Below are 25,945 nucleotides of genomic sequence, written 5' to 3'. Positions count from 1 at the left end.
GAGTCAGTCACTAGAGCTGTGGATTAAGGCAAGGTGGTTCATACAGCCTACCTTGATCTGGCCAAGGCATTTGATACCATTCCCCATTCAGGAATCATAGAAAAACTCACTAACCTAGGCATCAACCCATATATCACTAGGTGGGTTGCAAACTGGCTCACAGATAGAACCCAAAGTGTGAAAGTAGTGGATTAAGTGAGACTGCTGACCAGTCATGAGTGGAGTCCCACAGGGTTAAGTCCTGGGTCCTCTCCTGTTTGGTATCTACTTTTCTGAAGTCCAGGCCAACACAAAGGGTCTCTAGCTGACAAAGTTCACAGACAATTGCAAGTGGAGAGATATTATTAACTCTCCAAGTGATGATGACATCCTGCAGAAAGGCCTCACTGAGACCAATGACTGGTGTCAGAACCATGGCCTTAAGCTCAATGCCAAAAAATGTGTCATCATCCCCTTTGGGAAAAACTTGAGTCCCATAAATTACCACATCAATGGTAGTCCACTGAACACAGAAGGTGTTATAAGAGATCTGGGAGCACAGGTTGACAGCAGCCTCTCTTTTGATCACCACATTGCCACTGTGGTCAGAAAGTCCTTCTATGTGGCACATCCCATTAGTAAGGGTTTTGCATCCATGAAGAAAGAGGTCATTGTCTCCCTCTGTTCTTCCCTCATTAGGCCAATCATCGAGTAAAATGCCCCATTTCGCATGTACCTCACTAGACACCTGCAACAACTGGAGAGGCCAAAAAAGTACCTCACAAAGAGGATCTTAGGCCTTAAACACTTGTCCTATATGGACAGACTCAAAAAACTCCAACTATTCTCTGTCTCATTCTCATATCGCCTACTTAGAGGCGATCTCTGCTTGACATACAAAGCCATGTCTGATCCAGCTCTTTTAGAAATGCTACATCTAAAGAAATCCCAATCCCTCCACACCACATGCTCCAGAGACCTCAACCTCATTATCATAATTAACAGAACATGCTGGAGAGACAGGTTCATAACCCAGAGACTGCCCTTACTATGGCATAGACTTCCCATACATGTCAAACAGAGCACCTCACTGGCCCTCTTTAAGAGAAACCTTGATGAGTGGATGGGAAATAGAAAATTCACCCCAGGGATCACTCCAGTGGCTCTACTCGACAGAGGCACTGGGAACTAAGGTCGGCTGACACAATATCAGGGTAATCCTATGGGCTAGTTTTGTAAAGGCTCCAGGGCCATTAGCCTAGTACACACCTATGAACCTATGGATAGATCCATTGAAAGCAAAATGCTAAGGTAACAAATCTTTAGTTAATTAAAAATACACTTTGCACCACTTTAAGGAATATTTGTTTTTGTTTTTTGTATATTTGGTTTAAGTGGAGAAGCATTCTGAGCTGTGCCAAGTATACACTATTATTTCTCCTTAAACTGCTCAACATCAGCTTATCTACTGCTTTAGGTCCTGAAGTCTGGAGAACAGCCACTGGGCCTCTCCTACATAAGAATATCTCTTCTACAGATCTGGATAAATATAGGCTTATCAGTCTTACCAGGCTTTTATATAAAGCCATGGAATATGTCATAGCAATACACATTTACAGACATTTTGGGTCTATATTAGTTTGAAGTACATTTACACTGAAAGTCACTTTTGTGAATCGCAGACTTTTTCCCAGGATAAGGAAGTAGTTGGCCAACTCCACAAATTTGCCCTTTTCCCCACTATATATATACAGTGGGATCTTGGAGTTGGTATATATAGGTAGGGGCGTGGGGAATGGTACGTGAAGCTCCCACTTCGGTGGGTTTAATTTAGTGTGCTGTGTGTTCCATTGTGCTATGGGGCAATTGTTTCATTACCCTGGGAAAAGTTCTGCGAGTTGTGGAAGTGAAGTTTGATGGTTTGGTGTTGATGGAGAGGTGTTCACTGGAAATGTATTTTGACAAAATAATATACACCCAACATTTTAGCTCATCTAGAGAAAAATCATGGTTTTGTAAAGAGAAGGCACTAATGATGAACCAAGTAAGCATCACTCAATGCTAGTATTACTGAAAAATTAAGCAAAAGTAATGTAAACTACTGCTTTGCTCTTTGGATTGCAAATTGGATATCTAATAAATCTGATGTGAAAGTTGTTCTTTACTTCTCTTAATGTAAAACTGCAACTAGTAGGATACCACAGAAACCAGCATTAGGCCCTTTCCTGTTCAGCATTTATTTTGCAGATATCCAAGCCAATATTCTATAAGTGTAGTTGACCAATTTTCAGAGAGCTGCAAGTGGTGTACTGTTACCCATTCAGAAATTACACTAAATTGCTCCAGCAAGATCTGGGCTATACATATACCTCCTATACCAAATATAGTCCCAAGCCAAATGTAAAAAGGTACAGCACTATAGCATTAAGCAAAAAAGCTACTTAATCTAGTATAATATTAATGGTACTCCTCTCCAGATGGATATAGTTGTAAGAAACCTGAGTACTTATATTAATATCTCTCTCTGTCTCTCTGAATTGGTCATCATGTTTCTATCATAGGCAGGAAATCCTTCTTTCTAGCCCAATTAATTTCCACAAAAATATCTTCAAAATATAAAGATGTCGTTCTACTGCAGTACTCTTTACTTAGGGGACCAGTCATCGTATGCAATGACTCCTTTGTTATGTGGAAATCTAAGTATATTGCTCAAATAAAAGAATCATTAAATAGTTATAACCAAGAAAATTAAAGGCCTTAAATTGTTCAAACATCCCAATACAGTAGCATGGTTCTTCCAATACTTTAGCAGCCTAACAGCTCCCCAAGGTGATCCCTGTTTCAATTTTCAAGCCATGAAAGACCCAGTCCTATTTGACCTCCTATTTCTTTGCAAAACCGGTGAGGTATATGAATGCCCACAAAAAGTATTTAAATCTATACCAACAAATAAACAAGACTCTCTGGTGTGTGAGAATCTTAATTCAACATATTTCCAGCTTATAGAATAAATTACTACTTCAGTAAAAAAGATGTACTTTGGATAGTTTGATGACTGGATGAGTATACATAAATTTGCACTGGGGTTACCTGTACTACCCTGCAAAATATAGGAGGTGAGCACTGTTTAATGCCTAAAGGAGTGGCAAGGATTTTTAAGTATGCTACTTAAAGGTATATCAGGCTGGGCATTTTATAGTCCCTCTAATCACTCCTAAGCATTGTTCTCATGTTTCTATATTACAGTTTAATCTGAAATGTGATACCCCAGCCAATGACTGATACTGTACAATGTGAGTTTCAAACTTCTGAAAAAAAATTGTGTGTGATCCTTGGAATGCAATAAGAAAGTATAAAACTCACTGGTTCATCTATAAATTATTTTTTGCATGGGAAAATCACCCTATACCTCTTGCTGCACCTTGCAGAAGAGTGACTACTCAGAGATATATTAATTTTGGACTCAGTGCATATTTTCTGTCATTGCACTTAATTTTTCACTTAAGAGGATTGCACATGCAGTCATGCAACATAGATCAGGTAACTCCTAAATGTTTATTTTATATTATGCTTAGATTTTATTGTAGCTGTATCCATGGCTACATGAATAAGTCATATTTTAAAATTGATCGACAATCAATCTATAACTCCTACAGAAATGTCAGCAACGTCTTTCTTTGTTTTTAAAGAACATGAGTTTTAGTCTTGGCATTTTAGTCTTTTAACATGACTAAATTACAAGACTTTCTAGATTCATTAAACTTCAATGTCTGATTTAAGCCATTGCTTTTAATTAAAATCTGCTTGTAATGAAAAACAAATGACAGCAGCAGACATAAAAGATTTGTTTCTGCCTGCTGTCCATTCCAGTAACGTATCCCCAACTTCTTAAACAAACTCAGTTGCTAGAATAACAGGATTTAGTAGCATCTATTTCTGAAGGATATGAACTTTGAAACTCAAATGGATGTCATTATTTAGTGACTTCAGTTCTCGGTGGTTTGTCTGAAAACCACAGATGTTTATGAGGATCACAGCAAAAATATGAAGCAATACTCTCGACTTCCTGAAAAAGTCTAGACAGTTGATTAGCATTAAAGGTGAGTGTAAATGTAATGGACTACATTATACTACTATTATGACACTGCTCTGTAAGTGTTTTACAGCTTTGAAGGAAGGAAACCACTTCAATATTTTTTCTCCTATAGCTAATAGTACATGGAGTAGATGCACTACAAATAATTATAATTGGTTCAATGATCATAACCTTAAACTATGTGTTCTCAACATGGATGTCGAGATTAATCAGTTGAACATTGCTCTTGAGGTGAATTCCTTGGCATACGCGTTTCAAACACATAATAAGAGAGTTATGATCTGTGAGCTGATCATAATCATCTAAGTCACCGGATGCTTAATCACTGAGCAATAATGAGTGATTGTGATATAAGTAGCTTCTCTCAAGGCTTATATGGTGCCATTATTGGGAAATAAACTGAATATGTGATAACTAATAACATGCAGTCCAAAGAAGTTTGTAAAACAACAGATACGCATTTAAAAATAGTTACATTATTACATTCAAAGCATTCAAAACAAAAATTAAGTCACATTCAAATAGTGTCTACATAGCATACCCCGTCCATTTTCTCATAATCATAATAATGCTCCTCAAAACAATTGTTGGAGTATAGGTGTGAGACACTGTTTTCTACTTTTCGAAAAAGAAAGACACTATTCACCAACTGAAGCTTATATTTTTTTACTATTCAGAGAAATTCATAGTTAGAGTTTAATGCTCTTGATTTATTTATTTACCTATTTATTGACATTTGATTATCAGGAAAGTCTAGCTGGGTAGGAGCCCGTTTTCAGCATAGGCCCAGTGTGAAAAACTCTAAATTATTACAAAACATTTTAAGAACAATAATTATACAACTTCAAAAATAAAACAAAAACGTCTGCAGTTCTAATAATTACAACAAATTAGACATAATATAAAAGCATTATTAAAGAATAGATACAAGGTAGATGACTATCATTTACTATGTAAAGAACCTTTAGACAGTTTGTAGAGAAATTAAAGGTAAGTTAGTCTAATACAAACAGGAACTGCAATATGAATTGAAGGAAAAACAGGATTATAGTATGTTTAGGGAGACAGTCAGGAATGAGAATTAGATAGCAGTAAGGAAGTAAGTGAAAAAGAGAGAGTAAGGAGGTATAACTAATGAAAAGGTACTTGTTCACATTTAGGGATATAGTTTATCCTGGTTTGGAGCAAGAACAGAGCCAGATTTCGTCTAGGAAGTCTTTCAGAGTGGTTTTAAAAGATGGGAGGGAGAGTATAGACTTGATGGATACAGATAAGAAGGTCCAGGCCTTAACAACCTTGTATGAGTAAAGACAATTCCCAGCAGATTTGCTAAGTCTGTAAACAGACAGGAGTTTTGATCACTGAATTGCAATGAGTGACTGGGACAAGAAGATGGATGCCGGATAATTTTATAGGTGGTAGTTCTGTATATGTTAGTTGATGTGACAGTTCTAATCAATTTAGGCTTTTCAATGCTACAGTGGTGGATTCTAAGAGGGCTGTATGCTGCAAATTTAGCAACTTTGTTATAGCGTTACACAGAAAAATGCCCAGTGGAATAGTGTCACACTCTTTTAATTCAACAGCAACAGAACTGCATTAACTTAGCACTTTCATCTGGAATACATGGACTTCATCAGAGTTAATGACAATGAAAATAAATGTGTATTTAAATATACAATACAACCAATCAAAAGCACATCCTCCTGAATAATTAATTGTTAACCTCAGGCTTAATTCTAAAGGCTTCTTTGCAATAAAAAAACACCTTGTAAACAAAGACGAAACCCATACCCTAATGATCACAGCTTTTTTGTACTAGCAAATACATTTCTTAAAATGCATTACCTGTTGTTTTCCCGTGAGCATCTGGCAGTGCTGTTATGTACAGTTGCAATAATGGATAAGTTTGAGCCTGCATCTGAAGATTACTTGAAAACAAGATTGTTGTGTACATAGAAGATTCCTTAATTACTTCAAAATCCTCTGTAAATATAACACAGGAGTACATATCAATAATTAATCTTGACATAATAATGCTTGTTTTCTATATCTTGCCCACAAAACTGATGACTCATGCTAGCTTGAAATGATCATGACTTACTTCCTTTATAAGATTCAGATATTTCTTTTCCATCTACAGAGACTGTTCCATCATTCCACAAAGTACAATGGGTTGCAGTTTCCTATGATCATAAAAAAATTTAATAAAAAATAAAATGAAATGCTGCAACCATATGTGAGCCTTTTATATACTTACTAAACAAAACATGTGACTGGCTTTTATAAGTAATCTGTGATAGAAACAGTGCCCTGTCCATGATAATGATATATACCTGTAGAAAAATATAATAGTACTCCTAGGTGACATTCCCACATCAGTCAGATTTTGAATCTCACTTTTCCCATTGGTTATGCTCTGTCCTCTCAACCATCATTGTTATAAATGTGAGCTGCAGCCGTAAAGTAATTTTTTTATTTCATTGTTCTCAAATATTTACTACAGTTATCACCATACCCATCAAATGTGCTATTTTAATGCATTTAATGTTATGAAGAAGTAATACATTTTGTCATTTTTTGCATATAACCACTACAAATTGACAATGACATATTGTCAGACATGCAGAATTCATATTTTTTCATTATAAAATCCACTTTCCAGAATGCTTTGCCCTTGTATTTCTAACAGGAATTTTTTAATATTATTTTATTCTTGAAGCAAAATATGATCCATAGAAGTGTATGATTAAGTGACTCTGTGTCTATAAGCATTTTGTACAGCAAGGATGACCTGAGGTAAGATATTTTCTTTGTTAATCACAGAGTTTAGATAAATTACATTATCTGCATGCAAGCTGCACAAAATTTCCAAAACTGTTCTAAACTCTGGAACTCAGGGTATTTAACTTTTTGATATTATGACTAAAATAAAGATTCTATATGAACATGACAGTGTCTAAGTACTGTAACTGTAGTTACAACAGCCATTTTACTCTTGTGTAGTAGGATATCACTTGAGAATTCTTACCGTTTTTATGATGGTGACATACTCCACAGCTGGCTGCGGTTCTGATGGCTGAGACTGCTGAATGCTTATAATAATCGAAATATTTTGGGTCTAAGAGAAAAAAAATAGCAGTTTAGAAGCTGACTTAGTTCTCAGCAGTAGTATAGGATAATGCTGCACAACACATAGACATTCATGGAACTATGTATAAGAAACAGATCACACAGATAAAAGCACATGAATTGCACACCAAAATGATAATGAAGAACTGGCCTAGATTTTAAAAATAAGGTAATAATTGTGAGAAGCAGAATGTATAGTTTTGAAGCATATTCTGATCATTCGTCAAATAAGTAATAAAAGTAGACAAATGTGGAGAAACATGAATATGGAAAATAGTTTTCTGTAGTACATTTCCTAGGAGTATGCTGTGTAATCTGTAATTATATTTACTGTGTTATTTGAAAACTGATTATAGAGTAAACTACCACATTAAAATATATGAAGAGAATTGTTTTTGCAGATCAAAATACATCTTAATAGGTAAGTACTAGGCTATCTGTACTTGAGGATCATTTTAAACCTAGATAATATTCCACAGTGATCATCAAGCCTTGTACCTCTTGTTTGTGAGATAAGCATCTTAACCTTTATGCCAGCCCCAATCCCCCCGTTTGATATATAATGATTTATAACATCAAAATCTCCTTTGGTAAAGTTAAAGAATACCAAAATAAACCATTTTTTGCATTAAACACTTTAATTCAGTACTCCTGGTATTGTCAAATTGTAATAGTACCTTGAACATATCTTGAATCAAGACATGAATCATTGTAAATGGAGCACTCCATGCACATTGCCACATTTAGGGTCAGTACCTGGTTAGCTTGGGTGATTCTAAAATACTTCTTAGATGATAGCAGCATATGGATGTAGAACAACAGTGCTATAGTTCTCCTTTCAGCAACTGAAAGCAAATAACTTTACTTCATCTATTTATGTTATTTTTAGACAAATGAATTTCTTCAGTTACTTATTGAAGTCTCAGTCACAGATCCCTAGTGTTTATTGCCCCTTTAGTGAAATGGTTTGAAATAGCAGTACTTAGAGGATTGTGTTAGATGAATTTGGCTTCTGATTTCTAAAATTCCATTGTAAAATGAAAGTTTGAGGTTTTAATAATCTAATGAATCCCATATTCCTTACTTGTCTCAATTAGTAATACATATAATGTAGTCAAAAACTGTTGATCAAGTTTGCATTAAGTAATATAAGCCACATTCTGTTTGCCAATTCACATGCCTACACTTTTCACTTGATGGTCAAATGAGCAGGTATGAGTAAAGCTTTGTCAACTGATGTATCACTATATTTCATTAATGATTATTAAAGGCAATGAGAGTATTGTACAGCAATCTGCATGTTATGAAAAACGGAAGAATGCACACAAACAGAATGACTTAAATGGTATGAAGCTATCCTGATTTACTGAGTATTTCTCCCTCAATTGTGCCTTTTCAACTTCATAAAACAGCACTTTTAGACTACTACTACTCATTGGCTTTAGTTACTATGAAGTATGGAAGAGTGGATTAAATTAATTAATAGTGATGTACAGGGCAGAAAACTAAAGTCTGATTACAATGTGAGACTGAGTTTGCATGAATGGAAATTGTAACTTAACACTCATCATGAGTTCAAAGGGTAATCCACAGAAAATGTTCCTCTTACCTAGTGTGTCATATTTTCAGCATGCTTTTCTAATCAGATCAGTGAATCAATATTACTAGAGGTGAGAAGTTATTACTGGAAAAGGATATATATGTATTTTTTCAAAGGCACATTCTTTTTGTAACTATTCAGTTTGCTATGGTATTTGCTGAACCATGAGGCAGATTTGTGGCATTTTTGGAATTTGGTAAGTTATGGTCTTTTAAAATTTACCAGATATAAACAATACCCATACTCTGCACCTGTGTAATGCTTTTGTTATGGAAATTGATGTATATACTAACAATGAACATGATTTGATCTTTGGAGACCTTTCCCAGGAGAGTATTTTAGTTGCAGCTTTTACTGAGGATATATTCTTTAGCTGTCCATGAGGGTTCTCACTTGGGCATGGATATTATTATAAATTATTCATGTAGTATTCATTCATTGATGTATATACTAACAATGAACATGATTTGATCTTTGGAGACCTTTCCCAGGAGAGTATTTTAGTTGCAGCTTTTACTGAGGATATATTCTTTAGCTGTCCATGAGGGTTCTCACTTGGGCATGGATATTATTATAAATTATTCATGTAGTGCAGAATGCAGATAGTTTCAGTCATTACTGTTTCCCTTATCATCAGCAAAGGAAGGTTTTCCCCACTTGGATGATATACAGTAACCATGAAATATCTGTGAATGTATACATATTATTTGCTGCTTTGCCAGGATACTGATAACTTAAAGATATAACACAGAATCTGGAAAATTCATATATTTAACTAATTTTCTAATAACCATGGGACATTTTGGATAAGGCATAGATGCAATGTAATTAACAATAATGTACTAACAGAAAGCATGTTTTTATTTATTTATTTATTGATGTTATTATGAATCATAGGAATCAAAAAAGTTTAGGCCACTGAGTTTTGCAACCATTACACCTTGCCATTTCCCACCCTAGAATGTACGTCCCCTCTCTAGCAGAGCTTGGCCATTTGAGATATATTTATAAATACGCATCCAATTTTCTAGGTCCTAATAAGTGTATAACAATGCTTTATCTGCAGAAGAAGTCATTTTCAGAGGTGAAGTAGATGCTGAATAATGAATCTCCCTGCCCTTGTCCCTGCTGTTATGACAAGGATATTTATAAGTTCCTAGAGTAAGGCTGCAATGTTTTGCAATGTTTCCATCTTCCTTTCTGTTATAATTTGATAATGTATTCTTAAACAATCATTTGTCAGTGCTATCTGTTGGTTTATACTGGAGTCAAACTGCAGTATTAGTATTTAAAATATGTCATCAGTAAAATAAAAATATTTACTCTGTTTCCAAATAAAATGAAGACTGACATGCTGATTGATGTGGCACTCTTCAGCTGTAGTCTGTAAAGTGTACTTTGAAAAAGCCATCAAACTGCTTTCAACGGTTTCTGTATATACTAACAACTCTCCAACCACAGCTATATCCACATCCAGCACTACTGCTACTACAGCTGGGTGTGTAGTCTGTAAACTAAAAATATCTGTTCTGAAATTGCCTTACGATTGTACTTAATAAATATGCTGTTCAGTGTTTTCCTCCACAAATGTAACTTCCTCTACAACAGGTGAGCATGCAGCATATAATCAGCAACGTGTGCTCGGACTCACCAACTACTTTTTGCTCATTATAAATAATAGCCAGCTATACTATTAGCAATTGTTGTCTAGCCAGAGACACCTCCCAAAAAGCACTCCTGGTAATGGAGGACTAGACAGAAATGATAACTTCCTTAGATCTGAAAGAAATATCACTGGTGATTAGTCTGCGTCTGTAACAAATATTTGCTAACAACAGTAGATACATGGTGATCAAAGGATAGTTCAAAGTGCCAAAGTCCCTAATGAATTAGTCAACTTTCATAGAGGTGTCACTTCTGCTGTAGGTGCATGGGTGCCCAGTTTTATCTAAGAACACTATGCTGTATTTCAATACATTTCATTACAGACCATCAATCATGCAACACTACAGACTTGGTTAGCCAGAAGCTCTTGATGTCATCCTTGACATAAGAGAAGTAAATGCCAAAGTGATGTGTCCCTAGAACTGATCCCTGGTGGGCACCACTGGTAACCATACTGTGACATCAGCCTATATCCCACCATACTGCCAACAATTAAATGATGTCCCTTATTATCCTGGGTCAGTAAGTAAGGAACTTCAATCCTCATACTGACTCCAATATCAGACTGTCACTTAAACAGAAGTAATACTTCACAATTTTCCCCTAAGAGCACAAAGGGAATGTGCTCTATTTTCCTGGGACTGGACTATATACCTCTGTCCACCCAAATGTATTTTCTTATTACACACTCCAGAGCAAAGTGTCACAGTTTAAGACCTCTGATACACTCACACTCAACGTAAATTTAAATCTCACACATCCAAACACTTCTGGGAAAGCCTGACACAAATTTCCAGCTGTGTCTCTTTCTCAAAATAATATGGTAACACCGCCACCAATCAGAGTATCTTCATGCCCTTCTAAAGTGGTGTCCAATTATGAACATTAATTATCAAAATAAATGATAGTTATGACCAGAACAGTTAGGGCATAGAGGTGACCTGGGGAGCATCAAACAGGTAGAAGTACTCTCTAATTTCTAAAGAAAAACACTGTTTTCCAGACGCAATATAAAGTAATGAAAAACATTTAATAATAAGTAAAATGACTAAAAGATTGTAAACCAATAACACTGGATAAATACCAAAATTCAATCAACAGAAATATAAAATCAAACTGCAGGATAAGAGTCCATTATTCTAGAAAAGACTCTATCTTAATAACTAACCTTTCCTGATCTAACTAAAGAATACTGTCCTGATTTACTCAAATATATAATAGCAAGACCGAGACAAGCTTACAGTTTTTTAGTGAGTTCTCTTGTCTCTGTGTCCACTGACTGCCCAGTTCTTGACAAACTTCTCAGTACTAGACCAACTGCAGTCTCAACTGTCTAATTTCAAAATATGAACAGTCAGCTGTTTAAAAAATCATTTTCTGTCAATCAGCTGTTTAACTAATCACTTAGCAACCAGCAACATTCTAATGATATTACTCACTGTTCAGCTGATTCTCCACAGTTTGTACTTTAGAATGTCCCTTTCAAACATGTGGAGTTGGAAATGTATCAAAGCAGTGACAGATTCTTTATACAATCTGTTTAAACAGGGAAATACTCAACATTTTAAAATGTATTTACATGTTCACAATTAGGCAAGCTGGCATACAATACAAGTTAATCTGAGAATATGCACAAATCTCGTGCCAAACATGGTAACAAAGATGAAAGTGTTTTCAGTTTCTTCACATTCCCCCCTTATGACTCAAGCATAGCTTCCAAGTGACTCTTGAAAACTGACACTTGAGAGAAATGGGTCTACCTGGAAATATTAACCCACTCCTCTCCTGGACAATCCATCCTCATTGGCATTATTAACCACACTGTGATGTTGTATGGTCATATCATATGCTTGCAACCCTAGACTCCACCTCATACCATCTTTCTTTGGCACTAGCACTACTGGGGAAGCACAAGGACTGTTAGAGTCTTGAATTACCCCCAGTTCTAGCATTTCCCTTATTTCTTCTTTCATATCTGCTTCACCATCTCAGGTACTCTATAAGGAACCTGGTTAATAGGTTTTTGGAGTCCTGTGTCCACATGGTGCTGCACCGAGTCAGTACTCCCAGGTTTCCCTGTGAACAGATCCCCAAATTCCTGAAATACTGTTTTTATCTCCCAGACTTGATTAGGTGTTAACTGTAGTGATATGGCAATCTCTTTCACAGAGGTGTCAATTCTAGTCTCACCCAAAAGATCGGTTACCATATCTCTTTCAGATACGTCCTGCCATCCACTACAAATGCTGAGTACTATGGCCTCCCTTTTGTGATAAGGTTTTATCATATTTACATCATACATCTTGTGCCATTGTCTCCTACCTACCATATTTACCATGTAGTTCACATCATTGATTTTCCTCACCTGCTCAAAGGGTCCCTTCCAATTTGCTTGAAACTTGTTATGTGTAACAGGACCAAGTATCATCACCTTCTGTCACTCAGCAGACTCTCAGGGCCTGAATATTCCTGTCATACCACACCTTCTTTTGTGTTGAGCCACTGTTAGGTTCTCTTGAGCTAAACCCATGAGGTCCATAAGTCTTGTCCGAAAGTTGAGAACATAAGCCACAACAGACTCTTTGTGAGATTCACTCTCAACTTCCCACTTGTCTCAAATTAATTCTAAATGCCCCCTCACCCTATACCTGTATAACAACTCAAAGGGTGAAAAAAATATAGATTCCTGTGGTACTTCCCCATATGCAAATAACAGATGGGGCAAATACTTGTCCCACTCCCTTTTGGACTGATCTGCAAATGCCGGTAGCATAGTCTTCAATGTAGAGTTTAACCTCTCCACAAGACCATTAGTCTGGGGATGGTAGGGGGTGGTATTTAAATGTTTCACCACACAACACTTCCATGGATAAGTCAGCAGGTCTGACATGAAGTTGTCAACTCAATCATTCAGTTTTTTGCCATGGAAAACCTGCTCTAGTGAAGATTGATATCAAAGCATTTGCCACCTTCTCTATCTAAATAGACAACAGAGGTACTGCCTCCAGATATCTGGTAGCATAGTCTACCAACACTAAGATGTACTTCTTTCCTGTAGAACTTGGAGTACTCAGGGGTCCCACAATATCCAAGGACATTCTCTGAAATGGCTCATCGATAAGCATGCAATGGCATTAATGGAGCCTTAGCCTTGCCCCCTATTTTACCAACTTTTTGGCACTGTTCACATGTCCTACAATATCCTATCACATTCTCTGAAAACCATAGCCAATATAAATTTTGCATAATATATCTCTTAGTATGCCTTATGCCCATATGAGCTGAGAAAAGAATGTCATGTGCTATGGCTAAGAGTGGCAGATGGTAAGCTGTAGGCACTACCAACTGCTGTATCACTTCACCTTCTAGCCCACCAACAGGAGTCCATTCTCTATACAATTAATCTTTATTCCAGTATACAGACTCCCCTCTTCCTTGAGCCTCAGGTGCCTCCTTAGTCATCTCCCTCAAGCTTTGTAAAGTAGGGTCCATAAGTCGAGCATGTCTCAGTTCTACCTTCGTGACCTTCCCCAGCTCCCCTTCCACTGGAAGCCTAGTCACTTCTGACAGCTGTGCCTCACTGTCACTCTGGGTACCACCACTCACCTCAATCTTCACAGTCACTGTGTCCAAGGGAACATCAGTACCTACCAGCTCACTGTGGCTTACATTCAGACTGCTGCTACCAGATAGCACCTTATCTGAAACAGCCACCATGCCAGTCCCAGCTTCAGGTATCTTTCTGTGTTTCTCCCACACTACTGGACCTATATGCCTTTCTACAAGACTGACTGTGTGTCACTGTATGTACACAATGTACTGCATCATTAAAGTTATTCCCTATTAGGATGTCTGCAGGAATATCCCCAAACACACCTACTTGCTTGCTTCCTCTTCCACCCTCCCAGCCAAGATGAACCATAGCCAAAGGCATTTGGAGCAAGGTCCCTCCCAATGTTCATAGGTTCATAGGTTCATAGGTTCATAGGTTTATACTAGGCTATCTGCCCTAAGGCATTTATAAGCCTAGCCCAAATTATTGTGGCTTACGCCACCCCTTATATGAAAAAATACTGTGCCCATTAGTTTGTTGTGCCTCTGTCCAGCAGTGACCCAGAGATGATTCCCGGGGTAAACCTACGATCTCCCATCCACAGGTCTAGATTTCTCTTGAACAGAGTCAGCGAGGTGCTCTGCCTCACATGGACCGGGATTTTATTCCACAGCATAGGGAGTCTCTGAGTGATAAATCTATCCCTCCAGCACGTCCTATTTATATCCGTGCTAAGGTTTAAGTCGCTTGCTCTAGTGGTTTTGGTGGATTTGGATTTTTGAGGTGGAGCATGTCCATTAATTCCGGGTTGGACATGGCCTTGTATGTCAGGCACATGTCACCTCTGAGCAGACGGTATGCGACTGAATAGAGCTGGAGTTTCTTCAATCTGGCAGCATATGACAGATTTTGGAGTCCCTTTATCCTTTTGGTGAGGAACTTTTGGGGTCTCTCCAATTCCTGCAGATGTCGGGTGAGATACATCCCGAATGGGGCATTGTACTCGATCATTGGTCTGATAAGTGAAGAGTACAGGGGAACAATGACCTCACTAGATCTGGATGTGAATCCCTTCATGATCAGGTGGGCAATGTAGAAGGTCTTTCTAACCACTTTAGCAATGTGAGTGATCAAAGAAAGGCCACTGTCAACCTGGGTCCCCAGGTCCCTGATAACCTCTTCTGTGCTTAGTGGATTGCCACCTATATGGTAGCTTGGGGTTACCTTGTTTTTCCCGAAGGGTATGACTATACATTTTTGGCGTTTAACTTCAGGCCATGGCTCTGGCACCAGCTATCTGTTTCCGTGAGTCCCTTCTGAAGGATATCCGTGTCCGATGCACTTTCCACTATGGGACCCAGTTTGCAGTCATCTGCCAACTTTGTCAGCCAAAGTCCTCCCATGTTGGCCTGTACTTCTGCCAAGTACATGGGAAACAATAGGAGGCCAAGGACCGAGCCCTGTGGGACACCACTTGTGACCGGCTTGGAGTCTGACACAGCGCCAGCAACTCTAACCCTGTGGGTTCTGTCCTTAAGCCAGTTTGCAACCCATCTTGTGACATATGGGTTTACATTTAAGCTGGTAAGGTTTTCTACAATACCCGAGTGGGGTATTGTGTCGAAAGCCTTTGCAAGGTCAAGGTAGGCTGTATGGACTGCCTTTCCCTCATCAATGGCCTTGGTGACTATTTCGAAGAAGTCCACCAAGTTCAAAAGGGATGATCTTGCCTTGACAAAGCCAAACTGGGTCGGGTCCAATGTCTGCAAGTCCCCTATATCTTTGTTTATGAGCTCCATTATGATCCTCTCCATAGCTTTGCAGACTAGACTTGTTAAGCTTATGGGGGGGTAATTACCAGGGTCCGTGAGGCGCCACCTTTGTGGAGTGGGACCACAGTTGCCGTGACGCCACTCCTTGGGCACGTATCCTGTGGTAAGGCTGAGATTAAACAGCTGCCTTATGTGCGGGTTTAATTCCTCATTTAGCTCGTGTAGCACACAGCCGGGGACACCATCCGGTCCCATTGATGCTGTGTTTTTAGCTTTAGAGAGAGCAGCTTTCACCTGCGCATTTGAGATGTCCGGGAGGCTACACTCGGCTGGGATAGTTATCTCTCCTTTAGGGGAGAGGGGTGAAGTTTGCACTGAACCTGTCTGCCAGTATGTTGGCAATGTCTGTGGGTTCAGTGATTTTTGTATCATTTTGGACTAATTCTGAGCATATCTGTGAGTTTCCACCCAGGTTCCTAACATAGCTGAAAAAGGCCTTATGATTGTCCTTTGAATCCATGGCAATTTTTCTCTCAAAATTGGCCTTAGTTGATTTTGACTGGAATGGACTGCCCAAGCAGGTACTGCTCTTCTCTAACAACTACAGGCCTCACAATGGTTATATCAGAAGCGGTGTCCCTCTTAGCAGTTACCTGTTTACCATCTGTTAAGACAGGATATACATTTTTGGTGATAATTTGGCACCCTAGCTATTTCTAAACAACTTACCACTGGCGGTTTGTCATCCATATTTACTGGCTCCCTCACCTTCTGTTTCTCACCTTGCCTTTATTGACATTTGGCTGCTATACATCCCCTCTGGTTACAGTTGAAACATCTAAGCCCTAACTGTGCACTTGGATTAGTAGTTTCCTTTGTTACTGGTGTACTCTATTAGAGTAGTTTAGACTGCCCACCATGGGTTCTGTTATGTCCATGTGCAGCACTGGGTATCCCTTTCTTATGCAGCGCTGCTCTGTTTGCCAAGTAAAGATCCCCTTTTCTCCCCAACTTCTCTGCAGAGTTACACTCATGGTCTTCTAACCAGACTCTCATGTCATCAGGCAAAGTACTGAGGGCTTGTTCCATCACCAAAAGGTCTGCCAGTCCCTCAAAAGTGGTGGCCTGACACCCATGCATCCATCTGTGAAAGTAAGAACTTATGTCAGCAATAAAATTATGTACACTTTCATCTGCTTTGCATCTGTTTTCATGAAACATTTTTCTATATGCCTCAGGTCTATGTCGGAAATAGTCAAGCAAGCAATATTTCATTTTGTCATAATTCAAACAATCTACATCAATTAACTTTGCTACAGCCTGAACAGCTTTACAATAGAGTAAGGGAGTCAGGAGTTGAACCCAGAGCTCACAGTCAGTATCGTATGGTCTACATACCCTCTCAAAAATATGAATAAAACTATAAAAGTCATCCCCATCCCTGTACTGAGGAAAATCTTTACTGACCTTTGCAGCTTTTGCTGTCCAGTTATTCCCTTCCCCATTACCTCCATGACCCTGTCGAAGGTAAGAAGCTCCACTTCATGCCAGCACTTTCTCTTGTTTTCCTCGGCTTCTAAATATTTGGCCTCCACTTCATATTGTCACTGCTTCTCCATTTCCTCAGCCTTCAGGCATAGGGTCTCCAGGAGTAGTTTCTCCTCAGTCTCCAGACATCACATTTGCTCTTCTCCCTCTAGTTCCAACCTCCTTTACTCCGGACAAATTTGTGGGTCCACTGAGGAAAATGTGGACTGTCCTGTCTCGGCATGCTGCACATCACCAACACCAAACAAGATATCTTCCAAATGGCTGGTCTGAGCTGTGGCTGCAACCAATGCTGAAATCATTGTTTCCTTGGTCAGGCTGGCATGCACCAATCATCTGGCTTCATACTCCTTAGCCAATTGGAAGTTTCCCATCTTATCGGCATACCCACACTATCCCCTCTGATGACCTCAGGGCAAGTCCTAAATGTTATCACCAAAATATAAAGTCATTCATATTTTGTTTGTTTATATGCATAGTTTCTGAAACATGGTTTCAGAACAATGATAGTATCCCCACAATGGAGGGTTTCAATGCTGTGTTTGCATTACAAAAAAGCTATTTCACCTCCAGACTCATAAATCAGGATAAAGTCCTTGAACTCCTCCTTATCATTTTCATGGCAAGTACAGCTCAGTGCCTTATCATAGCCAACTACTGTAGCCCAACCATGTTTCCTTCAGACCTCAAGGTATATCTAAATAAAATGACATCCAACCCTATCAAGCCTAATACAGTTTTCTTGGGAGACTTTAATTATCCATCCATGAGCTAGGAAACCTACACTACCTCAAATAAATGCACACAATGATTCCTGGATTCATGAATTCCAGCTTTGTAGACCATGGGGATCAAATCCTACTTAGGGTTCAAATATATTGGGCCTGGTTCCTACCAATATAGCCACCCTATGTTCAACACTACAGTTAACATGTCACTGATTAAATCTGACCACCATTCAACTTGACTTACCACAAGATCCTTCTATCTTCAGAAGGTACTTTAAAGCAAACCTAATCCAGCTAACCAATGATCTGATCAAATTTAAGAAACTTCCTCAACTCAATGACTGCATTTCACATGCTGACACATTTGCTGACAATTTATATGCCCACCGAAAAGCATATATCAAGCCATCTTTCTACATAGGATATAAATACAATAAAAAATTCAGGAATAAACTCTTATGGTGAAGTTCTGATATAAACAAACATTACATGAAGAGGAAGAAACTCACAGTTTGTAATAACAAACTTAATTACTTATTGTCTGCAAATGAACTCAAAAAGATGAGCGAATAACTCAGAAACAAAGACATTTTACCATTGACTTACTTGGCTATATCAAGGAAGTCCTGGCATCTGGCATCTCTACAAGTTGGCAGAATTCCAAAAAAATGCAAGGTGGGTATAGTGACATTTTATAAAAACCATCATGTTCAGCTCATTCCTTTTCAGGAGGGGCCCTGAAGTACACAAACTGCATAAACGTATCATCCTTTGACTGATGTCCAATACCTTTTGTTATACAGTAAAACCCTTTCTCAAAGTTACAACAGCCCATTAACTGTAAATTAAAATATGATCCCTACGACTTCATCCTTACCCTATATGCTATGTCTGTGGGAAAGGTATGCTTGCTTGATATTAAACTGAAGCCTGCATATGAATTTCATTTGTACATTTTAGAAGAAGTCAGCTTTTGTCATGTATGCACACTACTGTTTTTGTTCCTCTTTTGGTTAAGATGTTGAATACTAGGATACTGTTAAACATGGCACTTTGAGTTCTGTGCCAAAGATTCCAGAATTTTATTTCCATAATTCATTCCATACTGATGAGTACTCACTCCATCCATTGCTGATCATTCCATCTCATGGACACATGTTGTCACTAATGAAGACTTATCTTTTAATATATTACCCAGTATTTACTAGTCTCTAACATTTATTATTACATATGGTACATGTACAAATATAGCAAAGTGAAGTCTGCCTTTAAGATTAGAAGCCGTGAAAGGCTGTTAAAGTCTACAAGAATTCATCCTGTAAAGGAAAATATGGTGGGAGGTTGAAAAAAAATTAATTATTGAAGCAGTTAAATGTCAAAATGATTTACAAATGTAATACCCTAATCCCAAAAGCTTAAATAATGAAATTGACTTTCTGTCACTTTTTGAAAATAACAACAAAGTGTTTATTAATTATCGTATGACCAAATTATGTTCAGATGCATGATATCACTAGGAAAGTATGTCTCGGAGCTGATCTTGCAATAAAAATGCTTTTAAGTAAATTAATTAGTTGAAATAAGTGTGTGTGTGTGTGTGTGTGTGTGTGTGTGTGTGTGTGTGTGTGTGTGTGTGTGTGTGTGTGTGTGTGTGCGTGTGTGCGTGTGTGCGTGTGTGTGTGTGTGCGTGTGTGTGTGTATGCATGTGTGTGTGTGTCTGTGGAGGGTGTGATGGGGTTTGAACTATGACCAAGTAAATACAATAAATGGTGTACTTAATAAGCACATCTTAATCTCTTAGATAAATTAATAATGCTTGTTAAATACTTTCTTTTCCTCCTCCCTTTTAATTCTGTTGCTGTGTTTTGCCCAACCTTCTGTGACAGCAAATGTTGTTTTGCACTAGAGCTATCATGGGCATTATCCTCTTCAAAACATAATGGACTAAGATAATGTAATGTGATGATGAAACAGGAGAAATTCAAGAAATAAGGCTAGAGTTTGGATGCAGATCCTTAAGGAGAATAACAACTGTCATACAGAAAAAAAAAAATTCAAAAAACCTTTCTTGAGTATCGGTCCAAAAAATACAAATGTCATCTAAAAAGCGTTTATACAGGACCCAACTGCTAACAAATTCACAGTTGTTAATAAATACATTCTCCCACCATGACTTATATCAAGGGCACTACTAATTTCTTGGATTTTACTTATAATTTAAATAGTCACGAATGTATTTATTTAGATGTTTCCTTGAACAAGTGTAATAATAACTTTTCTTCCAGAATACACAGGAAAAAATCCTTTTCAAATTCCTACCTTCATTTCACGAGTGGGCATCCTTTCCTTCAAAAGAAAAACATTCTCAAGGGACAATTGGTTAGGACTAGTCGTATGACATCAGATGACGTTGAATTTCACAAGGATAGTCAATTTGTTATGGACATGATTTGGGAGAGGGGTTATCCTGATCATTTAATTGATGAGATGTACCAAGAGGTATTGGAGGGCAGAAATGGGAGATTTGCCCCAATTTTGGGTCAAGATGATTCTGGTAATTTAAATTTTGACATTAATAACAGTACTACCAAAAATTTGGAACAAGCATATGTTATGGACTACACAGGCGATTCGGCTGTTATCAAACAAGTTGTTAATAGGGAATGGGATAGGTTCAAACAAATTTCGGCTCTTGAGTATATACATAGGCAACCACTTAAATTTATATACAGAAAGGACTTGAATTTTAAGAATTTGTTTGAGTTTGGGGGGGGTATTAACTCTGCAAATAGATCTCATAGAGTAGGTACATTCAAGTGTGGATCTTGTTCCCAATGCCAGTATATTAAGAATGGTTCTAGTATTCAAATTCCCAGTAGAAATAGGCTTATTACAAGCACCAAATTTTCTAATTGTAACACCAGTGGTGTTGTTTATTTAGCCACGTGCCACTTCTGTCATTCTTTTTATGTGGGGAAGATGGAAAGGAAGTTAAAATCTAGAATTTATGAGCACTATTATGAAATTAAAAAATAAAATGTAAATAATGCTTTGTTTCGTCATTCCCAAACTTGCAATCAAGCATTTTTTTTATTTTTTTGTTCTTGAGGTTGTTCCCAAGGAAGTCAGGGGTGGCATGTGGGAAACAAAATTAGAATACAGGGAATTATTCTGGCAGATTACCTTGGAGGCAACAAAAGGGCCAGGCTTGAATGACATGCTTTCCCTTCTCCCAGTACTCAAGCTAAGAGCAGCGAAGCTATAATACTTTTTTAGTGTTATGGCTCTATTTTCCAGCAGATGTCAGTAGACTATAGTTCTTTGATATTATAGATGCATTTTTATTTTCAGTATTACTAAAAACATTACAGAAGAAATATTATTTATACAATTTTTAAATTATTTATTATAATATGTGGAAGTTACAAGTATTCAGTTTGTACATATGGCTGTGATATTTTAAAGTTGTTTAAAACGTTTTGCCTTGTCAATTGAACTGATAGATTTACTTTTCTGTTTTAATTATTTGGACTGATTGTTTTATTTAAACCAACCTTTGATTGGTTAACAATACAATTTTTTAACTGGAAGGGTTACAAAAGATGGGTGTTTCATTGATTAAGTTTTTGGCTTCTGAGGATGACGTTCAAAAACGTATTATTAGTGTAAAGCTTTAAAGATTTTTATTCTTTTGTGGCCTTCAAATAAATAGATTTCAGCATTTTGGATTATATCTTGTTTTGGTCTCATTCCCTTATCTGGTTCTCCAAAGCGAACTTTTTTGTGTGGTTTGAGTTTCTGTTGTTCGCTCTTTCATCTCTTTGCTGGTTGAAGTGATAATTCAGTAAAGATGTTAAAGATAATGTAATATGCACAACTTGATAAATCCATACAACACCTCTACAAATTGTAACCTGCTCAATGTTACCTAAGATTTATTTATATTTATCAAATGATTTGTCATGCTAGTTTCACTGCGATTAACTGTGAATGACAGTTTGTCTACTAGACTGTGTTTGAACACTAGCCAATCTACTTTTACATGATACAATACAGACTCCTTGCAAGATGATTTATTAGATTTCTTGAACTCAAACTGCATATTTATCTCAAGAGTTTTAGACTGAATGCAGGCAGAATAATTATGCTAACAGCTAACAGCAGAATGCAGGCAGAATAACTATGCTAACAGTAAGAGATAAGTTTCTGGTTTAAACATATACTGAATACTGAAAAAATCACATACCTGTACTAGACGATATTCACAGTTTCCGGAAATGGCATAAGCAGTGCCATCAAAGGTTTGTATGTATCCTCCAACTTCTAGTTTGCACATTGCGGGGCTTTCCTGGTTTTTACAATTCCATGTTCCACTGGCACACACACTAATGAATGCAAAAGAGTTTAAAGTTAGGGCCTATGCAACTGCCAATAACACCTTAAGAACTCACCATAAAACAAATTCATATTTAGCATGTTATAACTCTCTAGAATACAGATATGGAACGTATATATCTAAATATAAACTGTAAAAAAAGTTCCACATCTACTGTATTTCATTATTTAACAATTATTACAGTTCATAACCCATTAGAATCTGAGCTTTAAAAAACATCACAACATTCCTAAACTCATTTACATTTTGTGAAGTGTATTAGTAGCGTCTATATTACATAATCAAAATTTTAAAAGTTCAAACATCATATGGTCGACACCATATGATCGAAATTTTAAAAGTTTGAAAATGTAATAAAAAAATAAACCAAAGAAAAAAACCTACGTGAACCATTTAAGCAGGGGGGGCAAGCCCCCCTGTGCCCCCACACTCTCCACTCCAACTCCAAGATCACACTATAGTGCAGAAAAGGGAAATCTTCATATTCTGCACTGTACGGAGATCTCCACTGAAATGTTCAAACTTTTAAAAGTTCGATCATATGGTATCGACTATATGATGTTCAAACTTTTAAAAGTTCGACAACATGATGTAGATCCATATTAGTAGGACAAACGTTATTCACAGAGTTGCAGTAAGAAACACGTTTTCTATCTTTTCAGTCTCCTATTGCTTTTGCTGCAGTATAAAAAAAAATCACCAGCTGATGTGTGTCTAGTAAGGAGCAAGCTGTGGTCAAATGACACTAGTTAAATGAGGATATAAAATAGAAACGTTTGCCCAAGGCTTGGATCTATCAGAAGCAGTGTCTCAATGGAGTAATGAAGACACAAGAAATTGGGATAGCTGATGCAGATGTTGGGGCAGGAGAAAATTAAAATACAGAATCTCTGCTTACTCAGTCTTTTAGTATGCTTCAGAAGGATAATGGGAAACTAAAGAAGTACGTAAGTCAAGTAAAACAGAAGTTTGGGAAAACCAAGCAGATTGTAATGCTGCATTCAGATTCAAAAGCTGATATAGACTAGAATTCCCGACAACAGGGCATTTTTATTATTGGAAGCCAAATCCATTTACAAGATTTAGAATATAAAATGGTTGAGACTGAAGACAGAGCATGGTGGAAAACATTTGCTTCACTGGGATTCCCAAAAGGGCAGAAGACTGGGACACATAATATTTTATATAAAAACTGCTGACAGATTTGTCTGCTCTGCTTCAAACAGAGGAAACATATTGTCTTTTTTGCTCCAGGTCCATCATACAATGCTGGAGGGCCATGACAGTTCATTGTAAGATTTGTCACTTATGAGCTGAAGAAGTATTTGCTAATTTTTGTTGTGGAAACCTGTGAGAAAATCTTAACAATAGGTGCATAAGAGTATATATCATACATGATTTTTTGCATGGAAACAAATAGAATGGTTGTGGTTTATTCCAGTGATGCAGTTATACAGACCAAGGCTCATGAAATATAAAATAATGTTTTCAGTCTACATCATTATTTTTTTCTCCATCTGGAGTGAAAACCTTCTCTGAATTTGATGAAATACAAAGTTTTAATGCACTAGACTGCATCTCATGTAAATGTGACAGTGATTCATAAAATGCTGTAAGGAAGTACTCTGCACCCTTTCTCTTATTTATGCAAATAAATTACAAGTCTATGGAACTTGAAAAAGGAAAATAGTGTGTCTTTTTATGTACTGCAAAAAATGTCCCTTATTTTCAATTAACTTGCATCTCTCTGAATTGCTCAGATATTACCACAAGAGATAAAAAGCACTTTGCTGTGGTAATCACTCCTGCAATATATGGATTGGATTGGCACAGGCTCTGCTCTTATAATTCCCTTACATACATACACACATTCAAGCACCCCCCCCCCCCCCCCACACACACACATACACACTGCCACACCTCTTACCTTTCCCTGACATTAGAGGAAACCCGTGATGCTGCTTCTTAGGTTTTTTCCTACCTCTCATAAGGAAAGGATGATTATAGTTGGTCAGTAATGCCAAACATTTAGTTCTCATTCATCGTCCTATTCAGAAATTACATCATGATCCAAAACTTGTTGATCTATTAACTTTGCAAGGGACACTGATTAATACTTCAAAAATCTTCCTAATGTCATCTAGTGTTCCTGACAGCTTGGACCACATGTCCTGAGCATGGCCATTGAGAGGTATGGCAGCCCTGCCAAATGTGGATGAGCACACACACACACGCACACGTGTGCGCACACACACACACACACACACACACACACACACACACACACACACACACACACACACACACACACACACACACACCCACACACACACACACCCACACCCCACACACACCCACATGCAGACACACACACACACACACACACACACACACACACACACACACACACTCCCATATCTACTCCACCTGTTCCCTAACTCCCCCCCCGCTACTGTGACTATCCAGGCCTGCACGCACACACCCACACACACACACACACACACACACACACACACACACACACACACAAAGAAACACGCACACCTGTCACCACTCATAACTCTATATAGCATATCTTATGCACACACATACACTGACACACATACATGCACACACTCACACCCCCTACCAATACCTCTCCATTAAACTGTTTGTCACTTATCTAACTCAGTCTCTCCCAATGAAAGTAATGGATGAACACAAACTTTTAGCAGTGTTATTGCAGGTACTTCTCGCAGAAAACATATGACTCATCATTAACTCATTCACTCCAATGAAGCTCAGGAAGTCTACACTGTAACTTCCAGTGGGTGGAGCCTAAACCTTTTGCCAAAATCAAATGATGTCCTCACATTTCAAATAAGTGTTCATATTTTTGGAACCATAGGGATTATAAAAAAAGTATAAATGGCAAACTCTTCAGCACAAACTGTTTTTATAGTGGTAGTATTCTTTAGGTTCTAGGTCTTAAACCGAATTTTAAAAGTCACAGTAAATGCAGTAACTACTGGATTTCTAATATTTTGTAAACAACTTACTATATCATAGCAACCACTCAAGTTGCATACATACTGTCAGCAGCATTTTATTCATCTAGTTGAGAGCTTCCATATAAGGCCAGGAAGTTGTGCCTGTGTTACTTGGTTGTTGAGATATTTAGAAAAATGTGAAAATTAAATTTATATAAATTAATATCATAAAAATAACAGCTAATACCTGTTTACCTGCACCAGACAGAGGTCAAATATTAATGCAGCTGAGTTTGTCATTGTATATGCTTTAAGATGAAATATTTTAAAACCTTGTACATAGCATGGTTTTGGAATTATTGATGCAAATATGAACAAGCAATATTTGATGTCTAGAGATGTCAGTAGGTGTTAACTGCAGATGCACCTGGAGGCTTCACTCAGATGTAATGAGTTAAAATGCTGCTCCCCCCAAATGTTTCATTAACATTTGCAGTAAGCCAGAAG

General features: G+C 37.6%; 1 protein-coding gene across 17 annotated transcripts in view; it reads right to left on the bottom strand.

Moving 5' to 3' along the window:
- Positions 1–25,945, bottom strand: part of LOC122815694 (mucin-19-like) — a 505,085-nt gene that overhangs the window by 357,779 nt on the left and 121,361 nt on the right. For all 17 annotated transcript variants that reach the window (XM_044088394.1, XM_044088400.1, XM_044088403.1 and 14 more), the window contains exons 10-13: positions 22,320–22,458; positions 7,107–7,196; positions 6,180–6,261; positions 5,924–6,061 (exon numbers count right to left, since the gene is read on the bottom strand). In XM_044088394.1, the coding sequence (XP_043944329.1) occupies positions 5,924–6,061; positions 6,180–6,261; positions 7,107–7,196; positions 22,320–22,458 (449 nt within the window). The remainder of the gene's footprint in view (positions 1–5,923; positions 6,062–6,179; positions 6,262–7,106; positions 7,197–22,319; positions 22,459–25,945) is intronic.

The sequence above is a fragment of the Protopterus annectens genome, chromosome 11.part0 (genome assembly GCF_019279795.1).
Source record: "Protopterus annectens isolate FY-2018-M chromosome 11.part0, PAN1.0, whole genome shotgun sequence".
Taxonomy (NCBI): Eukaryota; Metazoa; Chordata; order Ceratodontiformes; family Protopteridae; genus Protopterus; species Protopterus annectens.
This window is presented reverse-complemented; position numbering and strand designations above follow the sequence as displayed.